This window comes from Aedes aegypti, chromosome 3 (assembly GCF_002204515.2).
Source record: "Aedes aegypti strain LVP_AGWG chromosome 3, AaegL5.0 Primary Assembly, whole genome shotgun sequence".
NCBI classification, from domain to species: Eukaryota; Metazoa; Arthropoda; class Insecta; order Diptera; family Culicidae; genus Aedes; species Aedes aegypti.
This window is the reverse complement of record NC_035109.1, coordinates 152,928,454-152,956,099: the sequence shown is the minus strand read 5'-3', so window position 1 is coordinate 152,956,099 and position 27,646 is coordinate 152,928,454. Positions and strand designations below refer to the sequence as shown.

The window sequence follows — 27,646 nt, the reverse complement described above, 5'->3', positions numbered from 1 at the left end:
GACTTCAGTAAGTTTTGCATCAATCACAAAATGCAAAATTTATTAGAAAATGTAGAATTTCAAAGAAAAGCAATTGTTTTTATAAACCATTGCAAGTCCTCTATGACCGGACAGTGAAAATGTTAACCTAATAACGGGGATCTGATTTATAATTCACTTTTTCATAAATGTTGGGTACAAAAAAACAAACAGCAACAAAAATAAAGCATAAACAACAAAACTTTCGGTCCTTGGATGCCTTATAAAGTGCTGTAAACATGCTGCTTTTAAGGAAAATGAGCGCACGAGAAACAGCCACAAGGTATGAAGTACAGTCATCTCTCCAAAATTTGATAATGAAGGGACCATCGAGTTAGGGAGATATCGTGTTACAGAATACAAAAACAGTTTAAATATGCGATTCAAGGGACCATCGAGGTAGCCATGAACACCAACTAGATATAACTGTGTGCGTTTGAAATGCAAATACCAAATGCGGGAACAACAAATGCGGTAAGATTTTTCACAAGAAATGCGATGTCAAATATAGATTTTTCTTGCTAGGGCGGCGGTGTACAATCGTTGCTAGGTGTCCTTGGATTGTTATGTGTTACCGCATTTGGAGGACGTTTAGTTTAGATTTGGTTCTCAAATGCAAACAGCAATATTGAGAAACGGAGGTCGAGTAAGGGAGAGTTGACTGTACCTATGAGCACACTTTAGCCTTCGAGCTGACAAAGAAATTGTGAAGAACTATAAACGCGTTGAATTCTCGAAGACATTTTCATCTGAATACATGCAACCGCTTACGAAACATAAACGGCGACATATGGCGATTCGATCTATGGCGCTGATCAAAAAGGAGTTTATGGAACTGACTTATGATCTCGCTAATATGCTTCATACGCTGTACATCATGCATAGATTGAACCCACAAGGCATATGCTGACATACGAAGCACCCCTCGGCCTTGCTGTGGGTTTGGTGTAAACTTTGATGGTGCTAATCATAGTGTCCGAGCATAGAGGACACATTTCAGTGCACGCCATTTTTGGTACATGATGTAATCCATCATAAAAATGAATTGTAAAGGTTTATTTTTTTTCTTATTATTATAGCTTTATTAAGGAGATTTTCAGCCCTAGGCTGGTTCATCTCCGAAAGACTCATAATTGTATCCAAGTGTAGACATAGATCTATGTTGAATTTATACGTACACTTTGTCGACTGTAATCAAGAATCGTTAGAACGGTTCGAGCTCAATTCAATTACTTTGGCAGTGCTATCGGATATAATCAAATCATTAAGTACGTTTTTTAAATTACGGAGTTTTCATTGTTTACCCTTAGGATACATTGAAATTAATAGTTCTTAGTCAAAAGCCCATCCTTCTTGGCAAGGCGAACGATGCAATCGTCCGACTCTCCCATACGACGGATCTCACCGCAGATGGCGTACGCCTTGGAGGTTTCCAGCATATGGCCAGTCGCCGGGTTCACATCGACGATGTTGATCTGGATGGAGGCATGATCCTTGGCGTGGATGATTCGGTTGCTGGACGAGCACTTCCTTGGGCAGTACAAGTCAACGAATTCTCCGGCGTCGTTCTCCATTTTTGGTGATTTTTAGGTCAGAGCAAATCGTCGGACAACAAACTTGACACAATGGCGGATCAGAAAAGGGTACAAAACATTTTGTTCTCATGTGGGTTTTTACTTAAAATAACGTGATTTTTTTATGCTGTACAAAAATTAACGGTGAAACTAATGTAGATTTTAAAATATTATCGAAAAACAAAAAGTGTACGGGCATAGGGGCCTTCCCCCTAGTTGATATATTTAACAAATGTTTTCATTTGGCATATTTTCCTGACAAATGTTGTACCAATTTTAAAACCAGACAAAAATCCTGCAGAAGCTTCCAGCTATCGTCCAATCAGTTTGCTTTCCTTAATCAGTAAACTTTTTGAAAAGGTCATTTTGAACAGAATGATGGCCCACATCAATGAAAATTTAAATTTTAACAATGAACAGTTCGGATTCCGCCATTGACATTCGACCACTCAACAACTTTTACGTGTAACAAATTTGATCCGTTCCAACAAATCTGAGGGCTATTCTACTGGTCTTACTCTTCTAGACATAGAAAAAGCATTCGACAGTGTTTGGCATGAAGGTTTGATCGTAAAATTAAAAAACGTTAATTTTCCAACATATATTGTTAGAATAATTCAAAGTTATCTGTCAAATCCTACACTTCAGGTTAATTATCAGAACTCCAGGTCTGAAAGACTACCTGTAAGAGCTGGTGTTCCTCAAGGCAGCGTTTTGGGACCAATATCATACAATATTTTCACAGCTGACTTACCTGAGTTACCAGGGATCCCAAAAATCCTTGTTTGTGGATGGCACAGGCCTCTCCGCCAAAGGACGAAGCCTGAGTGTCATCTGTAGTAGATTGCAAAAAAGTTTGAATGTTTTGTCTTCATACTTGCAAAAATGGAAGATTTCTCTTAATGGTTCCAAAACTAAACTAATAATAATATTCCCACATGAACCTAAAGCTCTTTATTTGAAACCTTCAAGTAGACATGTTGTCACGTTGAGAGGGGTTCCAATGAAATGACCAGATGAAGTTAAGTATCTAAGGCTCATGCTGGATAAAAATTTAACTTTCAAAAATCACATTGAGAGCATTCAAGCCAAATGTAACAAATATGTAAAATGTCTACCTTCTTATTAATAGAATCAAAACTTTGTCTTAAGAACAAGCGTTTGATCTTCAAAAAAAAAAAAAAAAAAATTCAGGCCAACATATGCTGTACCAATATGGACTAGGTGTTGTAATAATTGCAGAAGATTCAAAATAAAATTGTGAAAATGATTCTGAAGCTTCCTCCCTGGTATAGTACTAATGAGCTTAGCTTAGCTTAGCTTAGACTGACTACACATATCAATGGTTGCTATTCCGTGATTGACCGAAGTCAGTGAAAATGCACAAAGAATCAACTAGAAGATCGGCTGCAATTGGCCATAATCTTCTTCAGTGTGCATAATTCAGGGCCTCTATTTATACATGTTCAATAATGGCGCCGGCCACGTCCTTGCAGTCAGGTGGGATTGGGGGAAGGAATGTTAGTGTGTAACCTTTGCTATTTGGAGACCTTGTTTGCCTCTGCATCTCCACAAAGGTTACTGGGAGGGAAGTTTGTTAATGGGGAGGATCGTTGGGTCACAGGATTCACTTTGATAAGCGATTAGACCATGATAAATAATTATTGGTAAGATATAAACATGCTTATATGTAAATACAGTTAACTCTCCCTTACTCGATATTGAAGGGACCATCGAGTTAGGGAGGTATCGAGATACAGAACACATATTTTTCAAATTTTTAACTTTTTATTATTTTGACAAAATACATTCAGAATAGTTATTTTAACATGAAAAACAATACAATTTTAAGACATTTATCTATGTGACACTTTTTACCGATCTGCAAAAATTAAAAATTTTAGCACCCAGAAATTGGCAGTAAACCTTAATTTTACTATCAATTTAATCACAATAACCAAAATCACGAAATTTATTAACGTTTGGAGGACATTTGGAACTTTTCATGAAAATATCGAGTTAGAGAGGTAAACTTACTTGGGAACTTGAAACAGATAGCATCGAGTTAGTGAACATCGAGTTAGAGAGGTATCAAAGCATGCTAGATTGAAGGGACCGCGCATTCCATCGAGTTAGGGGAAATATAGAGATACAGAATATCGAGTAAGGGAGAGATGACTGTATAATATTTTCATTTGATATGAACAATATCTATGTAGAGAAAAATTATGCCGACACTTGACGTGACGAACCTTTCAAAGTTTGTTGAATAAAGTGAACCTTTCGCAAGTCTACACTCGTAGTGTCGAACCATTCAAAGCAGGGTTGCGATGGATCTTCTTCGTGAACAATGATCGACGCATCTTCGCGATCCAAAATTCGCCAAAATTCATTTTTCATTTTTGCGTCACGAAGAGCATCGCAAAAAGCGAACGGATGCAACGTCGAAGAAGTAAAATGAACACACCGATAAGTGGTTCGCGAAGCCTTTCCCCTCGTAGGATTCATTTATCCACGTGCTGTTCATTCTCGTGATTCATTGCAAGGTTGCTTCTTCTCGTAAAGTCAAGCAAACACTCCACGCTAAGCCAGCTCCACGCAGCGCATGTGTTAAAACTACACAGATTGAGGCAACTAATGGAGAACTGGCTGACTGAGTGAAAATTATGCGTAGGTCGCACTAATTCTGTGAGTTGCCGACGTTTTCGCCTTCGGCTGTCCGAGATCGATGGAAAGGGAACTGTCAATGATATCCCGCGTGGCAGCAAACAGTTGGCCGTTGGTAAGAAGGGGAGTTTTCTGAGATGTTTTCTAGCGAAAGGCCGGAAGGTGGTCGCAAATGCGAAAATTTTTTCCCCATTTGCTTCCGCTTCGGCTGTTCAAATGAAAAAATCTCTGAAAATCTTTAAAATTGAAATAGGAAAAGATTGGTTAAGTTAACTGAAGTATTCTTATCTTATAAGCAGGTGAAATTAAATCACCCGTGAACATTCTGCTACGGTGAATTAAATGTAATAAGTTGTTATTTTTTCATAAAAGCTTAATTTAATTTCACAGAAAAGGAAGATAATGTTGTCTAACTCAGAACACCTAGATATAAGAAATGAATGTAATGTTTGAAATGATACTAATAAAGGAATTGACCAGTCTACTTTAATGTTGAATTTTGTTTGCTAGGGCTTGGAACTTTGTCGCGAACTGTTGTGTTCTGACCCATAGTGCACCGAAAGCTGACGTCGAAAAACATGCAATATGGAAGTCCCCAAAGCCATAAACCGGAAAATGTAACATCCCCTCTTATCGCCCCTTACCTTGGACCGATGGAACCCGTCCGGATTCATCGATGGCATCAGGAAGATGGCCGTACTGTTGACCAGGGCCCCAATCTCCGGATCTTGGGCGTAGTTGTTGACCAAATACTGTGCCAAGTAGATGAGCAGCTCCCGGCCGATAGTTTCGTCCCCGTGCATGTTGGCCACGTATTTAAACATGGGCATCAGCAGTGGCCTCGGCCGATCGATATTCGGTCTAATTTCCACGACCAACAGCGGGCGGTTCTCCAGGGACGATCCAATGCTGTGCACCTTCACCAAGGTCGGATTGTCCTTCTGGAGCCGGGCCAACAAATCCTGCAATTCATCGTTCGTCTCGTAGCGAGGGCTCTGGAGGAAACTCTCGTCCTCGATTATGGCCCCAGCGGGAGACGATTCGGACGTTTGCAGCGTAAAGCCATTAGCCACTAACACGAAACAACTTACGGCAATCACTACTAGCACTGCGGATAATTTCCCATTCTGAACCATTATCCCGAGATTCGTTCCGGAGGAACGAATAGCACCCCGATTCCAAACGCACAATATGGAACCAAATTTAGCTCCGCTTCCTGATGTTGGAGCTTTGTCACCACTTATTTTTCACAGCACTTCTCACACTAGCACCAGCAAGAGAAAAGTGGAGTCACCACAATTTAGGCAGCTGCTGGATTTCACTTCGGCTGAAATAGTTTCCTTCAGGGGGCCAGCGGGTTGCCAACCACCCACGCAACGAAGGGGGGGCGGAACGTATTCCGAGAATCTTTTCCTCCCAAGCGTTTTCGGGGAATCACTTACGCGGACAAGAAAGTTACTTCTGCGGACTACGACGACGACGTGTGCTTCTCCGACGGAGGAAAATCTGCATTTACATGTCACTTCACTTACCACACAGTCGGACGTCCAACTCGGCCACAAATCTCCCACACGAACACACGAAGCAACCTTCGTTCAGCTGCGAAATGGTGAGACGAACTGTCAAAACGTTACTTTGTTTTGGTTGTGTGGGCGCTCGATGTAGGGGTGTCCGACGTCATATGAAACAATCGAAATGTTCAAGTTAGCAGAAATTGAGCACCACTCCGAAAGCTCTGACTTTCGGCATGAAAGCTGCAGCGAAGTTTCATTATCCTACGAACACTTTGTACTACTTTTTAGTACGATTAGGATCATCTTCCCATTGCATTCTCGAAGCATATTAATCAATTGCATAGATTAAGGCGATTAGGAAGGAAATCGTGATATGTTTTAGTATTGTACGGAGATTTCCAGATTGGAGACGGCGGTTCTCAACCCCCCCGCGAAGTGACAGATAAAGCAATTTTCACGTACCTACTCTCAACGTGCCATCCACCACTGCCGGCACGATTTTTCACTATGGCAGATCGGGATTTTGTTTCGTTGTTGACGGATGCAAAACAACGAATGGAATGATATGAAATAAGGGCGTGTCTGAAATTTTCTTTTTCCAACGAAAATAAATTCATGTTTTAGCACCTAATGAACTAACCAACTCATAAATTCTTTCGGCGAAAGGATTAAATGACTTATTAGTATTGTTTTTCGGGAAAAAATAGTACATTTCTCGATTACTTTTTCAAATCGACGTAAGTAACTTTTATACGGTTTTGAGAAAATTAATTAGGAAAAATCACAATCTATCTTCCAAAACTGTTTTAAAATGAATCACCTTTTTAACATTTTTTTGCCGTGTACTTCGCTCAAATTTTGCATACACTCTGCTCACGTTCAAAAACTAGGTAGTTTCTATTATTTCCCTCAAAAATAATTATAAGAAAATGATAAGCCGTTTCATTCAGTTACTTTCGACGTTTTTCTACCAGTGTAAAATCGGCTCAAGTAGTGTTTTGTTTTGATTCGTGGTTAAGTCACTTTGTCTCTCCATACAGCGGGGCGGCGAAAGTAGTGGTTAGGTTGCGAAAGTTGAAAATTTTACTTTCGTCGTTTTGTAAATCCGGAAATTAAACGTTCTAAAAGTGAAAAGTTGAGTTGGTACAGAGCGGTACGTGTAGAATTCCGCCTGCTTAACACGTAGGATCGATAAAGTAAGTTTGTATACTTTTTTGACTTGAGTCTGTATGAATAAGTTTTCGAGATTTGTTTTTGGCGAACATGTTTCATGACTTAGGGTTATGGCCGGTACGCTGATCATAAGTACTGTGCAAAAGAATAGGACAAGAAACGGTCAAGGAATGATTCCTCCACCGAAATTACTTGAGTTGTACGCTGCTGAGAAGTACAGCTGATTTCATAACGTCGGTAACGCCTGCTGTACAAATCAAATGATGCTGTCACTTTTCCGTACGGAAAAATGTGCCGCTCAATTATTCCGCAAGTAATGCGTAGTATGCACCTGAAACGTAATGCGCTCAAGTAAAATTTCTCTTTTTTTACCAAAGTAATTCTGACCGCTGATCCAGTATGAGCGAAGTGTCACTTTTACTTGCGGAATAATTGAGCGGCACATTTTTCCGTAAGGAAAAGTGACAGCTCCATTTGATTAGTACAGCAGGCGTTACCGACGTTATGAAATCAGCTCTACTTCTCAGCAGCGTACTGCTCAAGTAATTTCGGTAGCGGAATCATTCCTTGACCGTTTCTTGTCCTATCATTTTGCACAGTACTTATGATCAGCGTACCGGCCATAAAAGTGACACTTCGCTCATACTGGATTCGTGACTACGAAGCAAAAAGAGATTCCACAAAGCACTCGCACCAACGGAAAATCTCGTAAGGAACTACGCATTATACACAACTTTCATAACGCCAAAAATGATCATTTTTGACACCCACCCACCCCCTCGTAACGCATTTTGTATGATATTTTTTTAAATTTTGTATGAGCTGTACAATTTTTTTAAGCAACTAAAAATTTGTAAGATTGACGCTCCGGAGGTACAACAAGAGCTATTTAATTCAATCCCATAAATTGTTAGCGGAACTTGGTGCATCTGAAAGAGGACATTTTTTTTCTTTCACATTGTGGGTAGTTTGTTTCTCTGCAGTACATTTTTTCTAGCCTAAAAGTGAAAAATGTACAAGTTTCCTGAAGTGCTCCTCAGACTGTTAACTACAGTCAATTTCCCGTAAATAACTGATAATCATTAACCCCTCTGCCGGCAGCTTCAGTTTTTAATCAAAAAGAAATATTCAAACAGCGATAACTTTTTTTTTTTCGATATTTTTGCATCAATTTTTCACAAGCCCTCAATTTGTTCTATTTTAAGAATCTGTGTTGATATTGATCATTGAGCATCTAACTCCGGAGGTATTCAGAAATTTCTTGGGGGACTAACATTTTGCCATATTTTACGTAAATATCTCAGTCTATAGATTTTTTCTCATTATCGCTCATTCGCTGTTCGAAACGATTGTGCTACTTTTCCCCGAATGTCGTTTCACCGAATTCCATTTCCCCGAATGGCCCGTTTCCCCGAAAAGTAACTGCAGTTCAAATAGGTGCTAGAATAGTTTTCAGTGGCAGAATGGTGAATTAGAAAGGATGATAAGCAATGAAAAGAAGGAGGTATTTGGTCATTTCCGACTATACACATGTTGCCAAAAATGCTGAGGACGGTAAAACTCGTAAGAACCGCTAATGAAATAAAGAAGGGTGCATAACAGATGAACAGTACGTTCACCGCCCTGATATGTATGAAGATATGACAAATATGTGTGCCAAAATCTTTTCGGGGAAGTGGGATATTCAGGGAACCGGCGTTCAGGGAAATGATATTCGGGGAACTGACATTCGGGGAAAAGTAGCACAACCGTTCGAAACAACACTTCAATTAGAGTCTGTTGTGAAAAAATTAAGCAAATTGGTGCAACCGTTTTTGAGCAATAAACATTTTTGTTTCTGGTAATAATCAGGCCGTATGAAGATCTTAAAAACTTCAAAAAACATCATTTTGTAATTTTCAGACTTCTTGAAGATAACTCAATCGATTTGTATGATTTTTTCAAAGGAGCTCCTTATAACCTGACATTGTATAGCTCACATTTTAGTTTTTTGACAAATTGACTAAAACAAAATGGCGGTCGAAGAAATTTTATATGGGATATGTCGGTCCCCCAAGGAACATCTGAATATCGTCAAAACCATATGACCAATGATCAATACTGATATAGATTAAAAATATAAAAGAGTTTTTTGAAGGCTTGTGAAAAAATGGTGCAAAAATGTTGAAAAACAAAAAAGTTATCGCTTTTTGAATATTTTTTTGTGGTAAAAATATGTAGCTGCCGGTATAGGGGTTAATATCTTACATAGAAGAACGCAGACAAATTTGCCTTGTTTCGAATGACTAAGTATTCAAAAATAATTTCAAAAACAAAGGATCGGTTACTCAAAACCCGCTCGCAGACCGTACAAAATCTTCCCGATCGTCGCAGTTTGGTGACCACTGGGTTATAATTATGATATTACAAATGCCAAGGGGCCCAGATAGCCGTAGCGGTAAATGCGCTGCTATTCAGCAGAACCAAGCAAGGGTTTGGATCCCACCGGTCGAGGATTTTTTCGGGTTGGAAATTTTCTCGACTTCCCAGGGCATAGAGTATCTTCGTACCTGCCACACGATATACACATGCAAAAATGGTCATTGGCATAGTAAGCTCTCAATTAATAACTGTGGAAGTGCTCATAAGAACACTAAGCTGAAAAGCAGGCTCCATCCCAGTGGGGACGTAACGCCAGAAAGAAGAAAAAGAATAAATGCCAAACAAAAATTTTAAAACTTTTTTTTTTTATTTTATCAAGTGTAATTCTAATCTACGCCCTATTTCGAGCGCACTCCATGATTTCATTGAGTTTGACAGTACCACGGACCAAAATTTTTCGGTACATTGACGTTGTACTGCAGGTGTCATAATGCTCCCGGGTTGGCGGTTCTAAACCGCCGTTCCTCAAATCGCCGTCCAAATCGTCGGTCGATGAAAGAGAGAGATGTATTCGAAATCGACTGATTCTCTGACATTTTTGTATACACCGTTGCCGTTGGTGAAACACGTACGCGAGATTGCCTTTTCACTACCACGATTTTTGTGTGGTTTGTTTTGATTCCTTTTGACAATTTTTTTTATGTTGCTTATGCTACGAGCTGGAGGGAAGCATATTTTGAGGGGCGTTTTGATGCATAATTGGAAAATTTTATTTTGGTAAAGTTTTCAATTACTTAAATTTCAATCAAATATTTAGAAATGTTTTCGAAACTGGACTTCAATGTAATGGATATATCTAGAATCGTCTATTCGCTCCCAATACGACAATTCGTCCGGTGGGGTGTGCTGCTGTCGTCATGATGATGGTTGACGAGAGCAATGCCAAACCCATTCACGGTTTCAAAACATTCGGAACACATTTTTTTTTTTTTACTTATCTCGTTTATTTGGCAGGCTCAGGCGCCGTAGGGCATAACAGAGCCGAAATCTTTTCTTTTTTTTACATTATTTACATTTTGAAATTTGAACTTATTTTAAAAACTATGTTAGTTTGCGGAAGTTTTAAGGTTAGTGGATACATTTGAAACAGCCACGCCGCAAACACAGAGATTGCTTTCTGAGAGCCCAATACGGTGGGTATGCGCGCTTAACGAATAGTGATTGGACATAAGCCGACACATGACACGAATGAAATCACGGCTCATGCCCAACCCCTTAAACCATGGCTTTTTCGACACCTGTGGAAATATGGAATGCAGCCATCTACCCATTTCTCCGTCTCTCCATTTCTGTTGCCAGCTGATCAAGGTCTCCCGACGGGCCAATGCAAAAAATTCATCGAAGGCGATTTGACGCTCGTAAACATCGCCTTCTTTAGCGCCTACCTTAGCCAGAGAGTCCGCTTTCTCATTGCCAGGAATGGAGCAATGCGAAGGGACCCAAGCTAGGGTAATAGTGTAAGAGCGAATTGACAAAGCACTCAATGCCTGGCGTATTCTATTCAGGAAGTACGCTGAGTGCTTCACCGGCTTCATTGACCGAACAGCCTCCAGAGAACTTAAACTGTCGGAAAAAATGAAGAAGTGCTCGGGTGGGAGAGAACTGATGTACTCTAAGGTGTAATGTATAGCTGCTAGTTCAGCAACATATACAGAACATGGTTTTTGAAGCATGAAGGAGGCGCTATGAGAAACGTTGTAAACACCGAAACCAGTGATATCATCCATTTTTGACCCATCAGTGAAGAACTGTCGGCTCTCGCTGACATGCCCGAATTTACTTGCAAACATGGGAGGGATAAACTTTGAACGAAAGTGATCTGGTATACCATGGATATCTTGCTTCATGGACAAATCAAATACTACAGAGGAACAGTCGAATTCTAGGAAGTTATCACGATTGGTGTTAACCGAAGATGGGCTAACCTCCAGCGTCATGTACCAGTAGTACACACTCATGAAACGAGTTTGAGGGTTATGTTCAAGCAGCTTTTCGTAGTTTTCAATAACCAATGGATTGAGAACCTCACAACGGATGAGGAACCTGAGTGTTAACTCCGCGAAACGATCTGTCAGGGGCTGTACTCCTGCAAGTACCTCTAAACTCATTGTGTGAGTCGAGTTCATGCAGCCTAGCGCGATGCGAAGACAGCGGTACTGAATCCGCTGTATCTTCAGCATATGTGTTTTCGCCGCGGATTGAAAGCAAAAGCTACCGTACTCTAAGACCGACAGGATGGTTGTTTGGTACAGCTTGATCAGATCTTCCGGATGGGCTCCCCACCATGTTCCGGTTATAGTTCGCATGAAGTTGATTCGTTTTTGGCATTTCTGTGTCAGATACACAATGTGTTTCCCCCAGGTGCATTTGGCGTCGAACCAGACCCCGAGATATTTAGAAGACAAGCTATGAGTGATTGTCTTACCCATGAGTGTAAGCGGAAACTTGGCAGGTTTGTGTTTCTTTGAAAAGACAACCATCTCAGTTTTCTCCGCAGAGAATTCGATACCCAGCTTTAAGGCCCAAGTAGACAAATTGTCCAGAGTATCTTGTAAGGGTCCTTGTAGTTCGGCTGCTGTTGGTCCTGTGACAGAAACAACACAGTCGTCTGCAAGCTGTCTTAACGAGCAATTTTCCATGAGACAGTCATCAATGTCTCTCACATAAAAATTATAAAGAAGGGGACTCAGACATGATCCCTGGGGGAGACCCATGTAGCTAATTCGTGAAACTGACAAGTTGCCATGAGTAAAACTCATATGCTTCTCGGACAACAAATTGTACAAAAAATTGTTCAAAACTGATGAAAGGCCACTTGCGTGGAGTTTGTCTGAAAGGACATCAACACAAACTGAGTCAAAAGCACCCTTAATATCCAAAAACACTGAACCCATCTGTTCCTTTTGGGCAAAGGCAAGTTGAATTTCTGAAGAAAGCAGCGCAAGACAGTCGTTCGTTCCTTTGGCTCTGCGAAAACCAAACTGTGTATCTGACAGCATGCCATTCGATTCAACCCATTTATCCAGCCGAAAGAGAATCATCTTCTCTAACAACTTGCGAATACACGACAACATCGCAATTGGGCGGTACGAATTATAGTTCGACGCGGGTTTCCCGGGTTTTTGGATGGCTATTACTCTCACCTGCCTCCAGTCATCCGGAACAATGTTACACTCCAGAAAGTGATTAAACAAGTTCAATAGGCGCCTCTTTGCGACGTCAGGTAGGCCCTTAAGCAAATTGAACTTGATTCGATCCATTCCTGGAGCGGAATTGTTACATGAAAGGAGAGCAAGTGAGAATTCAACCATCGAAAAAGGTCTATCCATGGCGTTCCTATCCACCGGAATATCTCGTCGCACGCGATCAACAGGAACGGAATCCGGACAAACTTTCTTAGCGAAATCGATAATCCACCGAGGAGAGCTCTCTCGATCTTCATTAACCGACGATGTATTACGCATTCTTCTTCCGACGGTCCAAAGCGTTCTCAACGAGGTCTCACGTGATAATCCTTCCACAAAATGACGCCAATAACCGCTTTTCTTCGCTTTGACCAAGCTTTTAAACTTGCGTTCAAGGGAAGAATAGCGCTCATAGTTGTCAATTGAACCACGTTTCCGGAAGTCTTTAAACGCGGCGGATTTCTCGCGATAGAGTGCCTTATACTCTTCATCCCACCACGGATTGGGAGGCTTCTTGCGAACCGACGGACCAGGCACAGGACGGCGTTGGGCTTGAAGAGCGCTGTTGAGAATCAACTCGGATAAAAAGCGATACTCTTCCAACGGAGGAAGTACTTCTACCGCTTGTTCTCCATCAATGATCGTTTCCGCGTACTTTCCCCAGTCTATGTGCTTTGTGAGGTCGTAGGCGAGATCGATGGATGAAGACTGTTGTGTTCCATTGGAAATTGAAACTACGATCGGCAAGTGATCGCTACCATGGGGATCCTGGATTACCCTCCATGAACAATCCAGCGATAACGAGCTTGAACATATTGAGAGTGTTGAGAATTGTCATATTGAAGTCGTCGCAGAGGTCATATATCAACGTTGATCGGTGGTCGTCATACAGTTCCCCCCAGCCTGTTCCGTGGGAGTTGAAATCCCCAATGAACAACCGTGGTTCAGGCATAACAGAGCAGATGTGAGAGAGATCTCTGCGAGATATCGCCGATCTCGGAGGAAGATATATGGAGGCGACACTGAGGCTTTTGCCGCGGATAGTCACCTGACATGCAACGACTTCAATGCCTGACATCGGCGGCAGATCGACTCTGTAGAACGAGTGATGCTTTTTGATCCCCAAAAGCACTCCTCCATATGAGTCGGATCGATCCAGGCGAATAATATTAAAATCATGGAAAGGAAGGGTCACATCAGGTGTTAGCCATGTTTCTGATAACGCAAAAACATCGCACTGTAAACTACTAACTAAAAATTTAAAACTATCTAATTTAGGCATAATACTACGACAGTTCCAGTGTAGAACAGAAATCATATCTTCGACCTCTGTGGATAATTTATCCATCAAAAGATATGATCGTTGCAAGGAGGGGCATTCTAGAAGCCAGTTGCTTCAAAAGAGGAGTCACACATGGAAGCAATCCTTTGACAATGTTCTTCACTGGGTCAGAAGCATTGAAGAAATTAAGGATGATATCTACAATGCCAGAAAGCGTAAACATTGGAACGCCCTGAGGTTGCCCTAGGGGCTCCGAATGCGAACTTTCTTTTGGCTGAGCAGTTTGAAATTTTGGAATATTTGGGATTTTAGATTTTCCCGGTAGTGGCGGAAAGTCTCTTTCCTCTTGGAGTTTGAATCCAGGAAGTGAAAGCTTTGAGACTTTCGCGACAGGCTTAGTATTTTTCATGGCTGGTGGGTCATCACTGCTAGACAGATTCCGAGGCTTTTTTGTGGGTCTCTGGAGTCTCACACGCTTCCTCGATGAACCCTTGAAAACGAAGGAAATTCCTTCACCAACCTCAGAGTCGGAGCCCTGATCATCAAGAGACAGAGAAGTGTAGATATTTTGGGATTCAGCAGACGGAGCAGCCTTTTTCAACATCTCGGCAAAACTACGCCGAGAGCGCTGCTCTAATGATCGTCGCTGATGTTGCTGCCGGCGTACGTACGTCGGGCAGTTTTCGAGGGCATGTGGTGGACTTTCGTTGCAATAAACGCATTTTGGCGGTATACTACATGCACCATCCACATGTCTCTCCCCGCAAGAAGCACAGCGAGGTTTATTGCAGCAATACTGGGCAGTATGGCCCAGCTGCTTGCAATTTGTGCAATTCATTACCTTCGGTACGTACAGCCGCACAGGTAAACGAAGTTTGCCGATTACAAGAAAACTCGGCAAAGCAGATCCGGAAAAGGTCACACAGAAGGATTCAGAATGTGAATAGATCTTCTTTTCTCCCACCAGGGATACGGAATGCAATTGCTTGCATTCCAGTATGGGGACAGATGGGAGAGAAGGGTTTTTGGAGCGACCACAACCCTGCATCAATTCTTTGCAGGTCATACTGCCTTCGGTGACCACTCCCGCAATCTCAACCCGATGGCTTGGCAGATAAGTTTGGTACACTCAAGATAAAGTCCTCATTTGATGCATGTGCAAACCCACATGGATTTTTGCAATGGGGGTTCGCATATGCATAGTATGTGCGAAGTCAATGGATTATCTCCAATCACTGTTTTCATTAAAATCATGATGAATTCAAATTGACTCCATACTTCACGCACATACTTTTTAAGAGCCGCATCAATCGTATTTATTGACGTTTCATATCAATATAGGATGTGGTTCCAAATGTTTCTTTTCATTGAAAGTACAGGTAAACATTTTTGTATTCTGAATCAGAAATATTTCGATTAAATTCACGAACAATTTCCAAACTATTCAGCAATGGAGTATTAAAGAAGGATGGAAACAGTTTATGAATTTAATGAAACATCACTGATCCAGAGAACAAAATATTGTTTACCAGATGTTTCAAGGGAAATCCAATGGTAAATAGTTAGATACAAAATGTTTATTTTATAGATTTATGTATACTACAAAATATTATTATATAGATTTATGTATACTACTTCGCGACTAAAAATGGGTGAACCAACGTGCGAAGTTTGATTTTTGACGAACTTCGCCGCGTCGCAACTCGATTCTCAATAGTGCGTATAATGCACACGGCGGAGGACATAGATAGTTGGTCAACAATCGAACTTCGCACGTTAGTTCACCCATTTTTAGTAGCGAAGCAGTATAAATTTATTACAAACTTTTATCAGATTGACCTTTCTTCTTATACACATAGATAATAAGTATTTACAGGACTTGACACTGGTACTTAGACATCCATTGAAAGGAAATCTGTCTTTTTACGAAAATATAGTTTGTTTTGAATATTGTGTGGCATGATTGGCGGGCCATCTACTTCATTTAAGTTTATCATTCTGTAGCTTGAAGTCTTATCAATTATTTCAAATGCAACATAGTGCTCGTTAAAATTACCTAACTTCCACAAAACTGCCACCATGAAAACTTCATCATTTTCAGTTCTTAAAATATCAATTATTTCAAACACTTGTACATTTTGCAGCTCAGTAACAGTAACATAGGTACCTATTCTGAATTCACTACCTTTGAAATGCATGCATTTTGAACAACGTATAACTTGATCTTCATTGATGGGATTTGGAAGAGGTAGACAACTGTAATAATCTTTCTCTTTAAGGTCGCATATTGAAAATGTACCACTTATTGAACAACTGAAAAACTTATGCTTGAATAAATCATGGCTGAATTGTAGCGAAGACTTAATGCAAAGAGTATAGCATATGTTTTGGCGAGATGATATGATGTGGGCGTACTCCTTAAATACTTTATGTTTCGCTTCGTTTCGAAAGTTCATCATACTTGCAACGGGTCCTGATGTGCGTATCACATGTCCGTAATGGGAAACGAAATGGTGCTTCGGTTTCAAATGTTCGTGAAACAATTCTAGGTACAAACTATGGTGCTGATAACACAAACGATTAAGTTGCACAATCTCATCTTCAGTGAACGATTTACATAATATCTTATCCGATAGACTGACTAAAACTGTACAATATTTCCAAACTGGATCATCTTTCGGTACAAACGATCCAATAATCAGCGGGAAATAATGTACTAAGGCCTTCATTTCGCTCGCTGTTGCTCTTAATACAACAGATTTTCGTTTTTGAGCAGATTGACTGTTAAACGAGAAACTTGCGACGATCGACGCGCCACCATAATTCATATAACGGTGGGAATTAGAACTAAGTTGGAGGTGATGTTTTCGCATTTTGGAGGTTAACATCACCTCCAAACACTAGCGATTTTGCGGTGAGATGTTGACGTTTGATCACGAATAGGAATACTTCATTCACATCGGGCATTCTTTTCAGCGAGGAATCTAAAGCTGTCTTACTAAATATGCTTTTTTGTGCATTGAAAGCACTTAGTGTAATATACTGTTTATCATAAATGCAGTGATTTAGTACAGCTGTAAGCCCTGTTACGCACAGACCACCACTATAGAAATCATGCATTGGATCGACACATAGATTTAAAACCGCATGAAACGATGGTAATTCGTTGAAGATGGATTGCATTCTAATGCCCGTTTCTGAAGGTCGATTAACAGCTAAGTCAGCGTTGTAGGTACTCAATGTTCGACGATACTCAGGAAGTTCTTCAATATCTACCCTGCATTCATCTCGCGAACGATGACAAAACCTACAGTAATAGTTAGCATTAAAAGACAAAAACTGGAGCATCTGGTGAATACCTAAGTTGTCGCCTTGCACTAAAACTAATACAAATCTAACAATTTTCTCTTTCGCATCAATGAGGAATGGTATACCGCGCTCCTCAATTTCCTTGAATTTATGTACGATGGGTGAAAACAGCTTGTTAATACCCATTTCTCCAATATCGGTCTTTTTGATCATAGCTGCCACAAGGATGTTTGCAAGTTTAGATTTGTGTTGATCTGGAATAGTTATGATGCTGTAGTATACTCCCCAAATTGAGTGTCTCTTATTATGAGCACTTAAATTGTCATTTATCTCAAACTCATCACTGTATAATGCGACAGGTAAAATGATTTGGTTCGCATACTTCTGTTTAATTTGTGTCCACAGCTGAGCACTCACAAAACTATTTATTTGATCATTGTTTTCTAACATTTGAGTATGTGCTATGGTTTCCCTCAAAACATTCTCATCATTAAAGTAGGCTGTGAGTTGGAACTCTATATCGTTCATAATAGTGCAGTTGACTTTCTCTTGTATGATGGAATCGTCATTAGCTAGCTCGATTTTACCAGTTTCTAAGGAAATAATCGTTGGGAATTTTAAAATGTTCAAACGTTCAAGATAGTTTAAAAACTTATAGTCGGAATCTATAAAATCAAATGGATTTTCTAATCTTCTGAGATAACCTGAGAGCTCAAATTCCACTTCCGGATGGGAAGATAACGAAGGTAGAAGAATTTTGATTTTATCTACTATTTTTGAATTCATGTGGCCAACTGCATGTTGAATATTGACTACATCACGACGAGACAGGTTCGATTCATTATGAAGACTTAACGTAAACTCGATTGCGTCGCGCTTTATCTCCTCTAAATTTTGTGTATATGGTGACTCACGGTATGGTAAAACAGGATTTGTAACCGTAGCTACAACGGGTTCGATTATCTGACGTTCGGTGTGTAACGGTTCTTTCTCTATATTAACCATGATATTCGTTTCAGATTGATCACCACCAATTGAATCCGACATGTGGGCAAGTACGTGACGCTTGAAGGTGTAAAAATTTGCAGCCTTTTGGTAACAATCTGGGAAAGTGCAGACGTAGCGGAATTCTCTCGGTGTTCGATGATCCTTTGTTAGATGTTCGAGGTATCCAGTGGTAGTTGGGAACTCCAGGGAACAATCCGGAATCATGCAGACAAACATGATTAGTCGGCAGACAGATACCGCTTAAGTTTGATAATAGATCCGTATTCCTCTGGAACAGGTAGTTTGTACATGTACGAACTCACGAAATTCCATACAAGGCGAGAAATACGTGAATGCTCCAAGCCAAAAACAGTACTAAATTTGATTAGTACATCAATGGCCCTCACTGCTGAATCTAGACGATACACTATATTCTGATAGTGAACTTCAAAAACACCTGTCAGTGTTTTGAAGCTTTCGCCTCTGAAGACTAGCTTTGGCGACGGCTTAAGGCCTAGCTTGCAAACAGTCTCGTTGTATTCGTTTACTTTCTGGATGGCCTCTGCGTCCGACGCTGCAAAAAAGATCACATCTTCTTGCGCGGATAGTATTGTCGGCTTGAACGTTTTCGTGACTTTTGTTGGCAGCAGAATGTTATTCAGTAGAATAAGAATGGCACAAACCTTGGAATCTGAAAAAATAGAGATTATCTATAGATTGCAAGCCAGATTACAATAGATATAAGATTTTTTACTTTGGTCCAACTCTGATGAAACAAGTTGCTCAACGATGTCACTGGAAAATGTATCCTTGTATGGGCGCTTGACAAACCGAATCAGTTTTTCAAGACATAAGTCCCATGTTCTTGATCCATTTTTATCACCTTTAGCCAGCAGATCAAAATCCTTATCAACCTGTTGAAGGATAAATACGAAATAAAAAATTAGTACGCAGCTAAATGTTGTTCACCGGATGTAAATACTATGAAATGGTTTTTTAACCAAATTTTAATCATATTTAGACAAACAAACAGCCTTCACAACGATCGCCTTTCAAAGTTAACGTTTTCACACTACTACCTGCCGTTTGCTTAACAAGACACACAGCTTTTATCACAGACAAACAGATATAACACCTGGATTAGTTTCATCGTACATCATCTACAATTCTAGCATTTATTAGTGTGTCCCGAGGTCGCTCGTGGTGCTCGTAATACTTTTGTTCGAGTTTGCGATTGCGCACTACCGCCACCTAGTTTCTGTAAAGCGAAAGCAAGTATTTTATGCATTGGGCGTTTATGTTCGCGTACTATGTTTTAAAATGATAATTGTTCCAACTGTTATGTCTGTCTGTCTGCTTTTATTATTGGGCGATTAACTATCAAAATGTTCCATTCGTGATCTAAATGTTATGTTTGCTTGTCTGTGATTCAAATATGTATCATACCACGTTATTTATTGTGGCTGACGTCGGTAGTCAGATATTTTACTCCCGCTGTAACGTAAAGCAACAATGTTAAAACAAATGTCGGAAGTAGTGAGTACCATCAACCATCAGATAAGGGCCCACTCACAAATTACATAACGCTGAAGGGGGTGGGTGTCTTGAAGATGTTACAGCCCATACAAAATTTGAAAAATTATCAGAATTTTCCAGATTACCGTAACGTAATATATGGATGCTACCTTACTTCCAACAATATGATTGATAAATAATAACAACAGCAGAAAGGGAAGTTTTTGAATACCGACAACATTTTAGTGCTGGAACCACAATAAAAATATATAATACTCACCAGCTGAAACCCAAATTCATTAGAATAATGCCGGAAGCGTTTTAGCACCTCTTCAACAGCGTTTGATTTCATCAGCAGTGGTTTTCTAGCTGGGAAAGAATCCTTCCATTTGTTCAAAGTTGTCTCCCACGGTTGCGAATTATGTTCCAGCCAGTATTCAGCCTCTTTCACAGTCGGGTCATCCACAGGTTGTTTTCCAGCTTGCTTTTGGGTTTCGGTTTGATGCTTCTCCTCAATTCGCTTACGTTTTGCAGCCTTTTGCTTCCGGTTAGATATGCGGTAATAGATCTTTCCGCCGGGATTCCTCTTCGTTCCACCTCTTATGACCAAATATGTATCCTACAAAAAGTGATATTGGCATCAACCAATGTGCAACTTTTAGATATCCTAAAACTTAAGTACCTGCGTTTCGTCCTTGAAGACAGTGGTGATCGATTCGGCATATTCGCGCAGTACATACTCTGTTGCTTTGATGCCAGATGCACAATGGTATTCTGCAATAATGTCCACCAGTTCACGTTGACTTTCACTTGATAGTGGTCCAGAGGCTGCCCGTTCTATTAGCTGCCGGCCAACGATTGTCTGCTCTAGTAGTTGAACCAAAACATCCGGAGTAAAATTACGATTCTCCTTTCCTGTCGATGCGGGCGAAAAAAAACGCACACCAGCCGCAGCCGCTCTCGATGTGCCAGGTAAGGAACTGGGCAAATCATCCGATGTTGTTGTTTTCCTATGGAGTGTTGGTACTGGGACTGCTGCTGAAGTGGCTGAATCGACCTTGGAATCGATCGACGGATCTGGGATCTTTGGGCTTGGTTCAGTCTCACGACACACTTCAGTATCGGCTGTGATTTGCTCGGTAGACTTCTGCTCGCTCGCTGCGGATGAATCCCTTGGCTCAACCGTATTTGTTTCGGTCTCTTCTGAGTTGTCACAGGCCAACCAATCTTCTACTATTTCGACGTCTTCAAACCCAATAATGCCAAATCCCTGTGAAGAATAAAAAACAATAAGAACCAATGAATTGAAAAATGGACACAGTTACTTACAGATTCCTGGCGCCACTCGACAATTCGCCGGAAAATTTCGTCGATGTTCCAAGCAATGTTTTCGCTGGCTGTTGTTCCGGCAACCGTCAATACGTCTTCCAGTTCGTCTCTTGGAATTCGCGATAGGCGATCAGAATCTATGTTTGCACCTTACAGAACATACATAAACGTTGAAGTTTCATGTTAAACAATGTTTATTTTCAATTTATAGGCAATTACCTTCAAATGTATCCAAAATTTCGACAGGCAGCTGTAATTCGTGCAGCACGATATCGCGGAAACTTCTTTCGGTAGCCATCTTCGTTTTCACTGTGTGGTTCGAGATGCGAACGAGTTCAAAGTCTGCACATACTATGAATGTGACTCAAATGACATGTATGCATTACGCAAATTAAAGGTATTTAATAAAAATGTGATAAATATATGGTACAAATAAAATTAATGAAAGCGCAAAATTAAGCAACGTATGTGCAAATGCACCTGTTTTTAAGGGGATGGTTTTCTTGAGTGTACTCACGAGTAAAGAGCTCACAGGCCACAATCTCATTGGCCTGTTTACGGTCACTGACGGTGACGCGCAGCTTACCAGAACCCACTGTGTCAATGGCGACAACGGAAGAGAATCGCTTAGTCAGATCCTTACTAATCTGAATAGTGTTCAACCGTTTGCCTTTGGATCGAAAGAAAACAACAAAAGGCCCACCAGAGTCGGGCGGGTAGGCCTTGAGGCGAGGGGACGTCGGAGATGGTAGAATATTGGTGTCCATTTGAGACACATCAGATTGAGGGGACACACATGGATTGGGCATAGAGGTGTTTGTGTTTTGTTGGTTCAACACATTCGAAGACTCAGGCCGAGGGCATAGTAACGCGATGCGTCAAGCAGCGCGTGACGCGTTTTTGTAAGATTTTCAGATAGGCGTTGTGTTACGCGATATATGACATAGTGACGCGTTTTGAATCGCTTGGGGCACAGCTACATAATCGAATATCCGCCAGAAAAATCAAAGAAATAGATGTTTTAGCAAGCCAGCTTAACATTTTTTATCATTAACAACATTTTAACTAAATAAAAATAGAATTCAGGCTGGTCATTAATCACGTACCTACGACTATTTTGACTATTCTCCCATGGTAAGATTTTTGTACGGAAATAAAAAAAATAATGCCGAGTATGACCTATCAACAAACATGGGGGTCTGTCCCATAAAACTTTATCAAAGTTTCAGTCACTTGTAGCTGATGCGCCACTTGGTGTCCCATGATTCTTATTCTTACATCATGCGACCTGCAGTAGTACCAAATTCCACTGAAACCTGTCTCCAGAAATTGTACACGATGGTCCTGCTTCTATACACATACTTCACGATAAGCTTTTTAGCTAACAAAAACTTAAAGTTTTTGCAACGAACGCCATCATAAACAAAATGAAACAGCATCGGACGCGCGTGAAACCACTTCACGGAATGGTTCGACGCGACTGCGCGCGCATCGCATCGCGTTCACTTTGTCGGTGAGGCCATAGTAACGCGTCTGCGTCCGCGAACGCGATGCGATCAAAGGATTTCCTGTTGTTGATATTCTGCTTTGTGGGCTCGCCAGAACTGTTCAGACGCAAACGCGTCGCGTTGCGCATCGCTTGACGCGCGGCGTAACTATGCCCTCGGCCTCAGTGAGGGGATACGACGTTCCCCCGCCATCATCATCTACACCCATTGCGGTAGCTTAACACCGCAAAGGGCGCACGAATAACTCAAACTAACACTATTCACAGAAATGGAAATTGAATCAAACTGAAAAAAAAACATACAAAGGGGAAAGGGAAGAGGGAAAACTTTCACACGCAGTAAAAACTAATCAAAAAAGACGTGAAGAGGAGAAGGACAACGAGAGGTACTTATCTTTTACTCTATCCACGCTGGCGTCGTCGATGCTGTAACCGATGGGCGTCTACGCTTGGGGAGAGGTAGCAAGTAACGTACGAACTTTCGCTGGGACGCGTAGATGTGTGGTTGATCTCCGCTGTCCACGCTATACGCACACCACAGACGATGATCGCACTGATGAACTCTGCACTGCACACAGGTAGCACACGGGACGGGGTGCGAGCTGCCTTCGATGATACACGTGATCAAAAAAGGACGGTCTGGTTCCTGGTTCGCTGGTACGGTGTATGTGTGGTTGGTCTCTCACTGCCTGCCACCAACCAACACAGGCGTCGATAACGATGGTGACCACTGTCGGTGTGGAGAGCGCACCACTGTGCACGCTATATGCACACCACAAACGATGATCACTCAGGTAGCACACGGGACGAGATGCAAGCTGTCTTCTACGATACACGTGATCGGAAAATAACCACGCAATGGCGAAAACGTTCAATACTTTTGCGCAAAACTCGATTAATCGGCAACACAATGGCTTCGCCAAAAGTGTTCCGCTTCCAAGCCGAACTAAGGCTCTTCACTGCACTAAAAAACACTTTGCAATAGGCGTCGAAATACCAAAGATTTGCAAAAACGGGGGTGAACCCGGACACACGAGAACTATCGACTGTCTCGCACGGTAGCTCAACAAGGAGACATTTTTTTTTTTCACCGTCTAAGTGAAGTAATGTATAAAATTGAATGAAATACAATGCACATTGGTCCACGGAACGAAATTAAGTGGAATAAATTAATAACTTGAAAAATATAAGAGATAGGGTTTTGGTGTCTTCTGAACATTTGTTTGTCTGGTCAATGCGCGTTATACGCAAAAGTGTCCTAAGCGCCAAATTTCATAGCATTCGAAATTCGCTCTCAAACTTTTTTATTTCAAAAGATAGCGCAACAAAATATTCTACAATATTAAGGATTATAGAAAATATGAAAACTTTGTAGAACATCATTTTTTTCTATATCTGTTAGTTTTAGAGATGTAGGTCACTTTAGAACTTTATGGTCAAAAATCGGGTTTTTCCTCAATACTAACGAAAATATCAATTTTTCAGGCCTACTATGTTCTGAAGAGTTTTAGATATGAGCAAAACACACATTTTCTCTGAAAACGTCATATCTAAAATTTTCATATGAAAAGATATAAGCGTTTTTGTAGTTTTTTCACCCACTTTTCCAAGCGTAACATTTCAAAATGGCGCAAGTGAAATCAAAAACTTTTCCCGTTACTTGAATAAGCATATCTTAAAGTGCATTTTAAGAAAATTTGGTGAAAGTATATTTTGATTTTCTCTAATAAATGTGTTTTGAATTATCTCTTAATTTTAATTAGAAAACAGATTTTTTCAACTTCATGAGATTCTTTGTCAATTACAGGCGAACATTTTTAATACATAAATAAATACTGAATCATTCTTGGGATGAACAAGTAGTTAAGTATTGGTATTTTTATTCATATCGTTAATAATTATAGAAATATTCGTTCTTTGCTATAAAATACCGTCAATAGAAGGAAAATTTGACGAATTTAAACAAATTCAAAAGAAGTCCTGCCAATATAAGCTGAAGCTTTCACTAGATTGGACAATGCAAATGCAGTTGCATTCCCTTTTTTTAAATTTGTATAAGTGTTTTTTTAACTAGACAATACTTAACTATGTTAATTATATGCACTCGGCCTCCGTATGAATAGAACATTGGAAATTAAAACTTTGATCAAAATCTCAAAAATAATAAAAACTACTTATTTTCGATACCTTTTCAAGTTTATATATAACCTTTACTAATCCCTCATTTAAGGTGATTATAGAATGAAGTCACACCTCAAATTTTCAAGAGCACAAGACTTGAGAGCCAAACAACACTCCACGTTAAAAACTTATCCTATTGCTGGTCACCACCAGCAAGAAAGTAATTTGATTGATTTTCAACTCGAACTGTTGTCAGATTCTCCTGTCTTGTGCACTTGAAAATTCGAAGTTTGGCTTTTAATTAGTAGCACTTAATTCCGCTAGAGTTTGTATCCTTTGACAGATACGCGTATTTCGACCTCAAATGCCGTCTTCAGTGTCGTGTAGAAGACTCGACTAGTCTAATTAAATGGAATACTACTAAATTCGGTTTTTTTTATCTATTTAACTATACAGCTCAAAGATTTATTATCATTTTAATATTAACTTTCGAATATGACTGATACAAGCAAATAATGATAGATTTTGAATATTTTTGAGCTTATTTGATTAAAAAGTTAAATAAAAATTTTAAAACTCACATTTTATTTTCTTTACCAATAAATAATTTATAAACGTGACATCAGAAGTGTGGTTTAAGTGCATGTTTGCGAATTTAAGTGCGGAATAATGACGTTTAGTATATAAACTGTATATATCCAACATGAAAAGAAGCAGTTTTATTTATGGTTCCACTCATATGTATTAGAGAAGTGGGAAAGGATCAAAATAGCAATTTATATTCTAATATATACAATTTTACACCATTCAGCCAAAAAAGTTTAAGACTGACGATGTTGATTGAAATCACGATGATTCAAGTAAAATATTTTTTAACTTGAAATTTATAGGCAGCGGCACGATACTTACAAATCAGTAATTTATTGATAAATGATCGTGATTGTACAAATTATTGCGTACTTCCCCGTCGTACGGTCACACAATTTGCAGGGTGTAGAAAAGTGTGACATAATTACACGTCCGCATCAGCTCATTCCGATTCATTTGCTGCACTTGTTACATTACATTACAGGGAATAAGTGCGCCGAATACACCATAAGGATTAGATGCCACACATGGTATGGGACGATTCAAATATGACGTCCATCGTTTTTCGGGATTTCCGGACTCCCCTCCGTCCGCTGTCACGCTTTTTTCAATACCTTATGCATGCACTGTTACACTTTCATAGATCCCCTCCATCCCCCCAATTGATGGACATCATTTTTACCGTTACCATGAAACATAGTGTAAACAGAATTCTATAATGAAAAGTCAAGATAATTAAAAGGCCGAGCTTTTCTGTAAAGTTTAATTATTACCGATATTTATAAAAAAATTGGCATGATAAACATCTACAATATTCTTGTTTGCGCCTAAAATAATTAATTTTTTATGAATATATTATAAAATTTTCTACTGTAATTGCATAAGTATCACCATACGTCAGAAAAAAAATAATGTTTTCTAAGTAAAATTGAGGAATAATTCAAAACGCATTTATTAGAGAAAATCAAAATATACTATCACCAAAGTTTCTTACAATACACTTGAAGATATGCTTATTCAAGTAACGGGAAAAGTTTTTGATTCCACTTGCGCCATTTTGAAATGTTTCGCTTGGAAAAGTGGGTGAAAAACTTGCAAAAACGCTTATATCTTTTCATATGAAAATTTTAGAGGTATGACGTTTTCAGAGAAAATGTGTATTTTGCTCATATCTAAAACTCTTCAGAACATAGTAGGCTTGAAAAATTGATATTTTCGTTAGTATTGAGGAAAAACCGATTTTTGACCAAAAAGTTCTAAAGTGACCTATATCTCTAAAACTATCAGATATAGAAAAAAATGATGTTCTACGAAGTTTTCATATTTTCTATAATCTTCAATATTGTAGAACATTTTGTTGCGCTATCTTTTGAAATAAAAAAGTTTGAGAGCGAATTTCGAAAGCTATGAAATTTGGCGCTTAGGACACTTTAGCATATAACGCGCCATGACCAGACAAACAAATATTCAGAAGACACCAAAACTCTATCTCTTATATTTTTCAAGTTATTAATTTATTCCACTTAATTTCGTTCCGTGGACCAATGTGCAATGGTAGAGAATTCAATTCTCTTCCCAATGGTATTTTTAGAGGCAGCGGAGAATGTTCCGAAACGTGTTTTATTCAAGGGCAAAAATCACTCAGGCGAAAGTTCCACTGAAACTAACCTCACATATCCTGGTTTTCCAACCTCAAACTAGTGCTCCTACCAGCCGGATCTCAATTTTTATGAAAGTAGTGCAATAATACAAAAAACAAACGTATGTAGAACATAGAGAATGGATATTTCTACCTTTCCGCCTAACTGTTTCACTGTTAACCGTCTTTTATCAGGACAATACAACATTTTTCCCCACAGCGGCATGTGATGGAGGCGTGAAAAATCAAATCTCTGATCACCTGACTAGTTGCGCTACCAAAGTATAGATGGCTAACAGTATGTTGCGTTTCGCGATTAGAGGCCTATTCACAGATGTTTTATGTGAATTCGCTCCCAATTCGACAATACGCCTCCAAGCGCGAAACGCAACATACTGTTAGCCATCTATAATTTGGTAGTGCAACTAGTCAGATGATGAGATATTTGATTTTTCACGCATCCATCACATGCCGCTGCGGGGAAAAATGTTTTAATTTCTTGATAGTAGACCTTCAACAGTGAAACGGTTAAGTGGAAAAGGTAGAAATATCCGTGCTCTATGTTCTACATTCGTTTGCTTTTTATATTATTCCACTACTTTCTAAAAAAAAAATGAGATCCGGCTGGTAGGAGCACTAGTTTGAGGTTGGAAAACCAGAATATGTGAGGTTAGTTTCATTGGAACTTTCGTCTGAGCGATTTTTGCACTTAAATAAAACACGTTTCGAAACATTGTCCGCTGCCTCTAAACATACCATTGGGTAGAGAAATGAATTCTCTACCATTGAATTTCATTCTATTTCATACATTATTTCA

The 27,646-nt window shown here is 39.8% G+C and overlaps 3 protein-coding genes across 4 annotated transcripts in view; 1 reads left to right on the top strand and 2 right to left on the bottom strand.

Moving 5' to 3' along the window:
* LOC23687919 (carboxypeptidase D) overlaps positions 1 to 5,852 on the bottom strand; it is a 91,798-nt gene extending 85,946 nt beyond the window's left edge. The window contains exon 1 of one of the 2 annotated variants that reach the window (XM_011495429.2): positions 4,904 to 5,852. In XM_011495429.2, the coding sequence (XP_011493731.1) occupies positions 4,904 to 5,395 (492 nt within the window). In that variant the 5' untranslated portion in view covers positions 5,396 to 5,852. The remainder of the gene's footprint in view (positions 1 to 4,903) is intronic. The other variant, XM_021848711.1, reaches the window with a different exon arrangement.
* The window catches only part of LOC5577945 (rho GTPase-activating protein 15), a 96,686-nt gene that overhangs the window by 24,126 nt on the left and 44,914 nt on the right, over positions 1 to 27,646 (top strand). The window lies entirely within an intron of this gene.
* Positions 1,288 to 1,661, bottom strand: LOC110677685 (40S ribosomal protein S21-like). Its single transcript, XM_021848738.1, has one exon. The coding sequence runs from the start codon at positions 1,590 to 1,592 to the stop codon at positions 1,341 to 1,343; it is 252 nt and encodes an 83-aa protein (XP_021704430.1). The 5' UTR covers positions 1,593 to 1,661; the 3' UTR covers positions 1,288 to 1,340.

Bases quoted from the DNA above. Each gene is read 5' to 3' on its own strand.
- LOC110677685 (XM_021848738.1), bottom strand. From the start codon at position 1,592: ATGGAGAACGACGCCGGAGAATTCGTTGACTTGTACTGCCCAAGGAAG.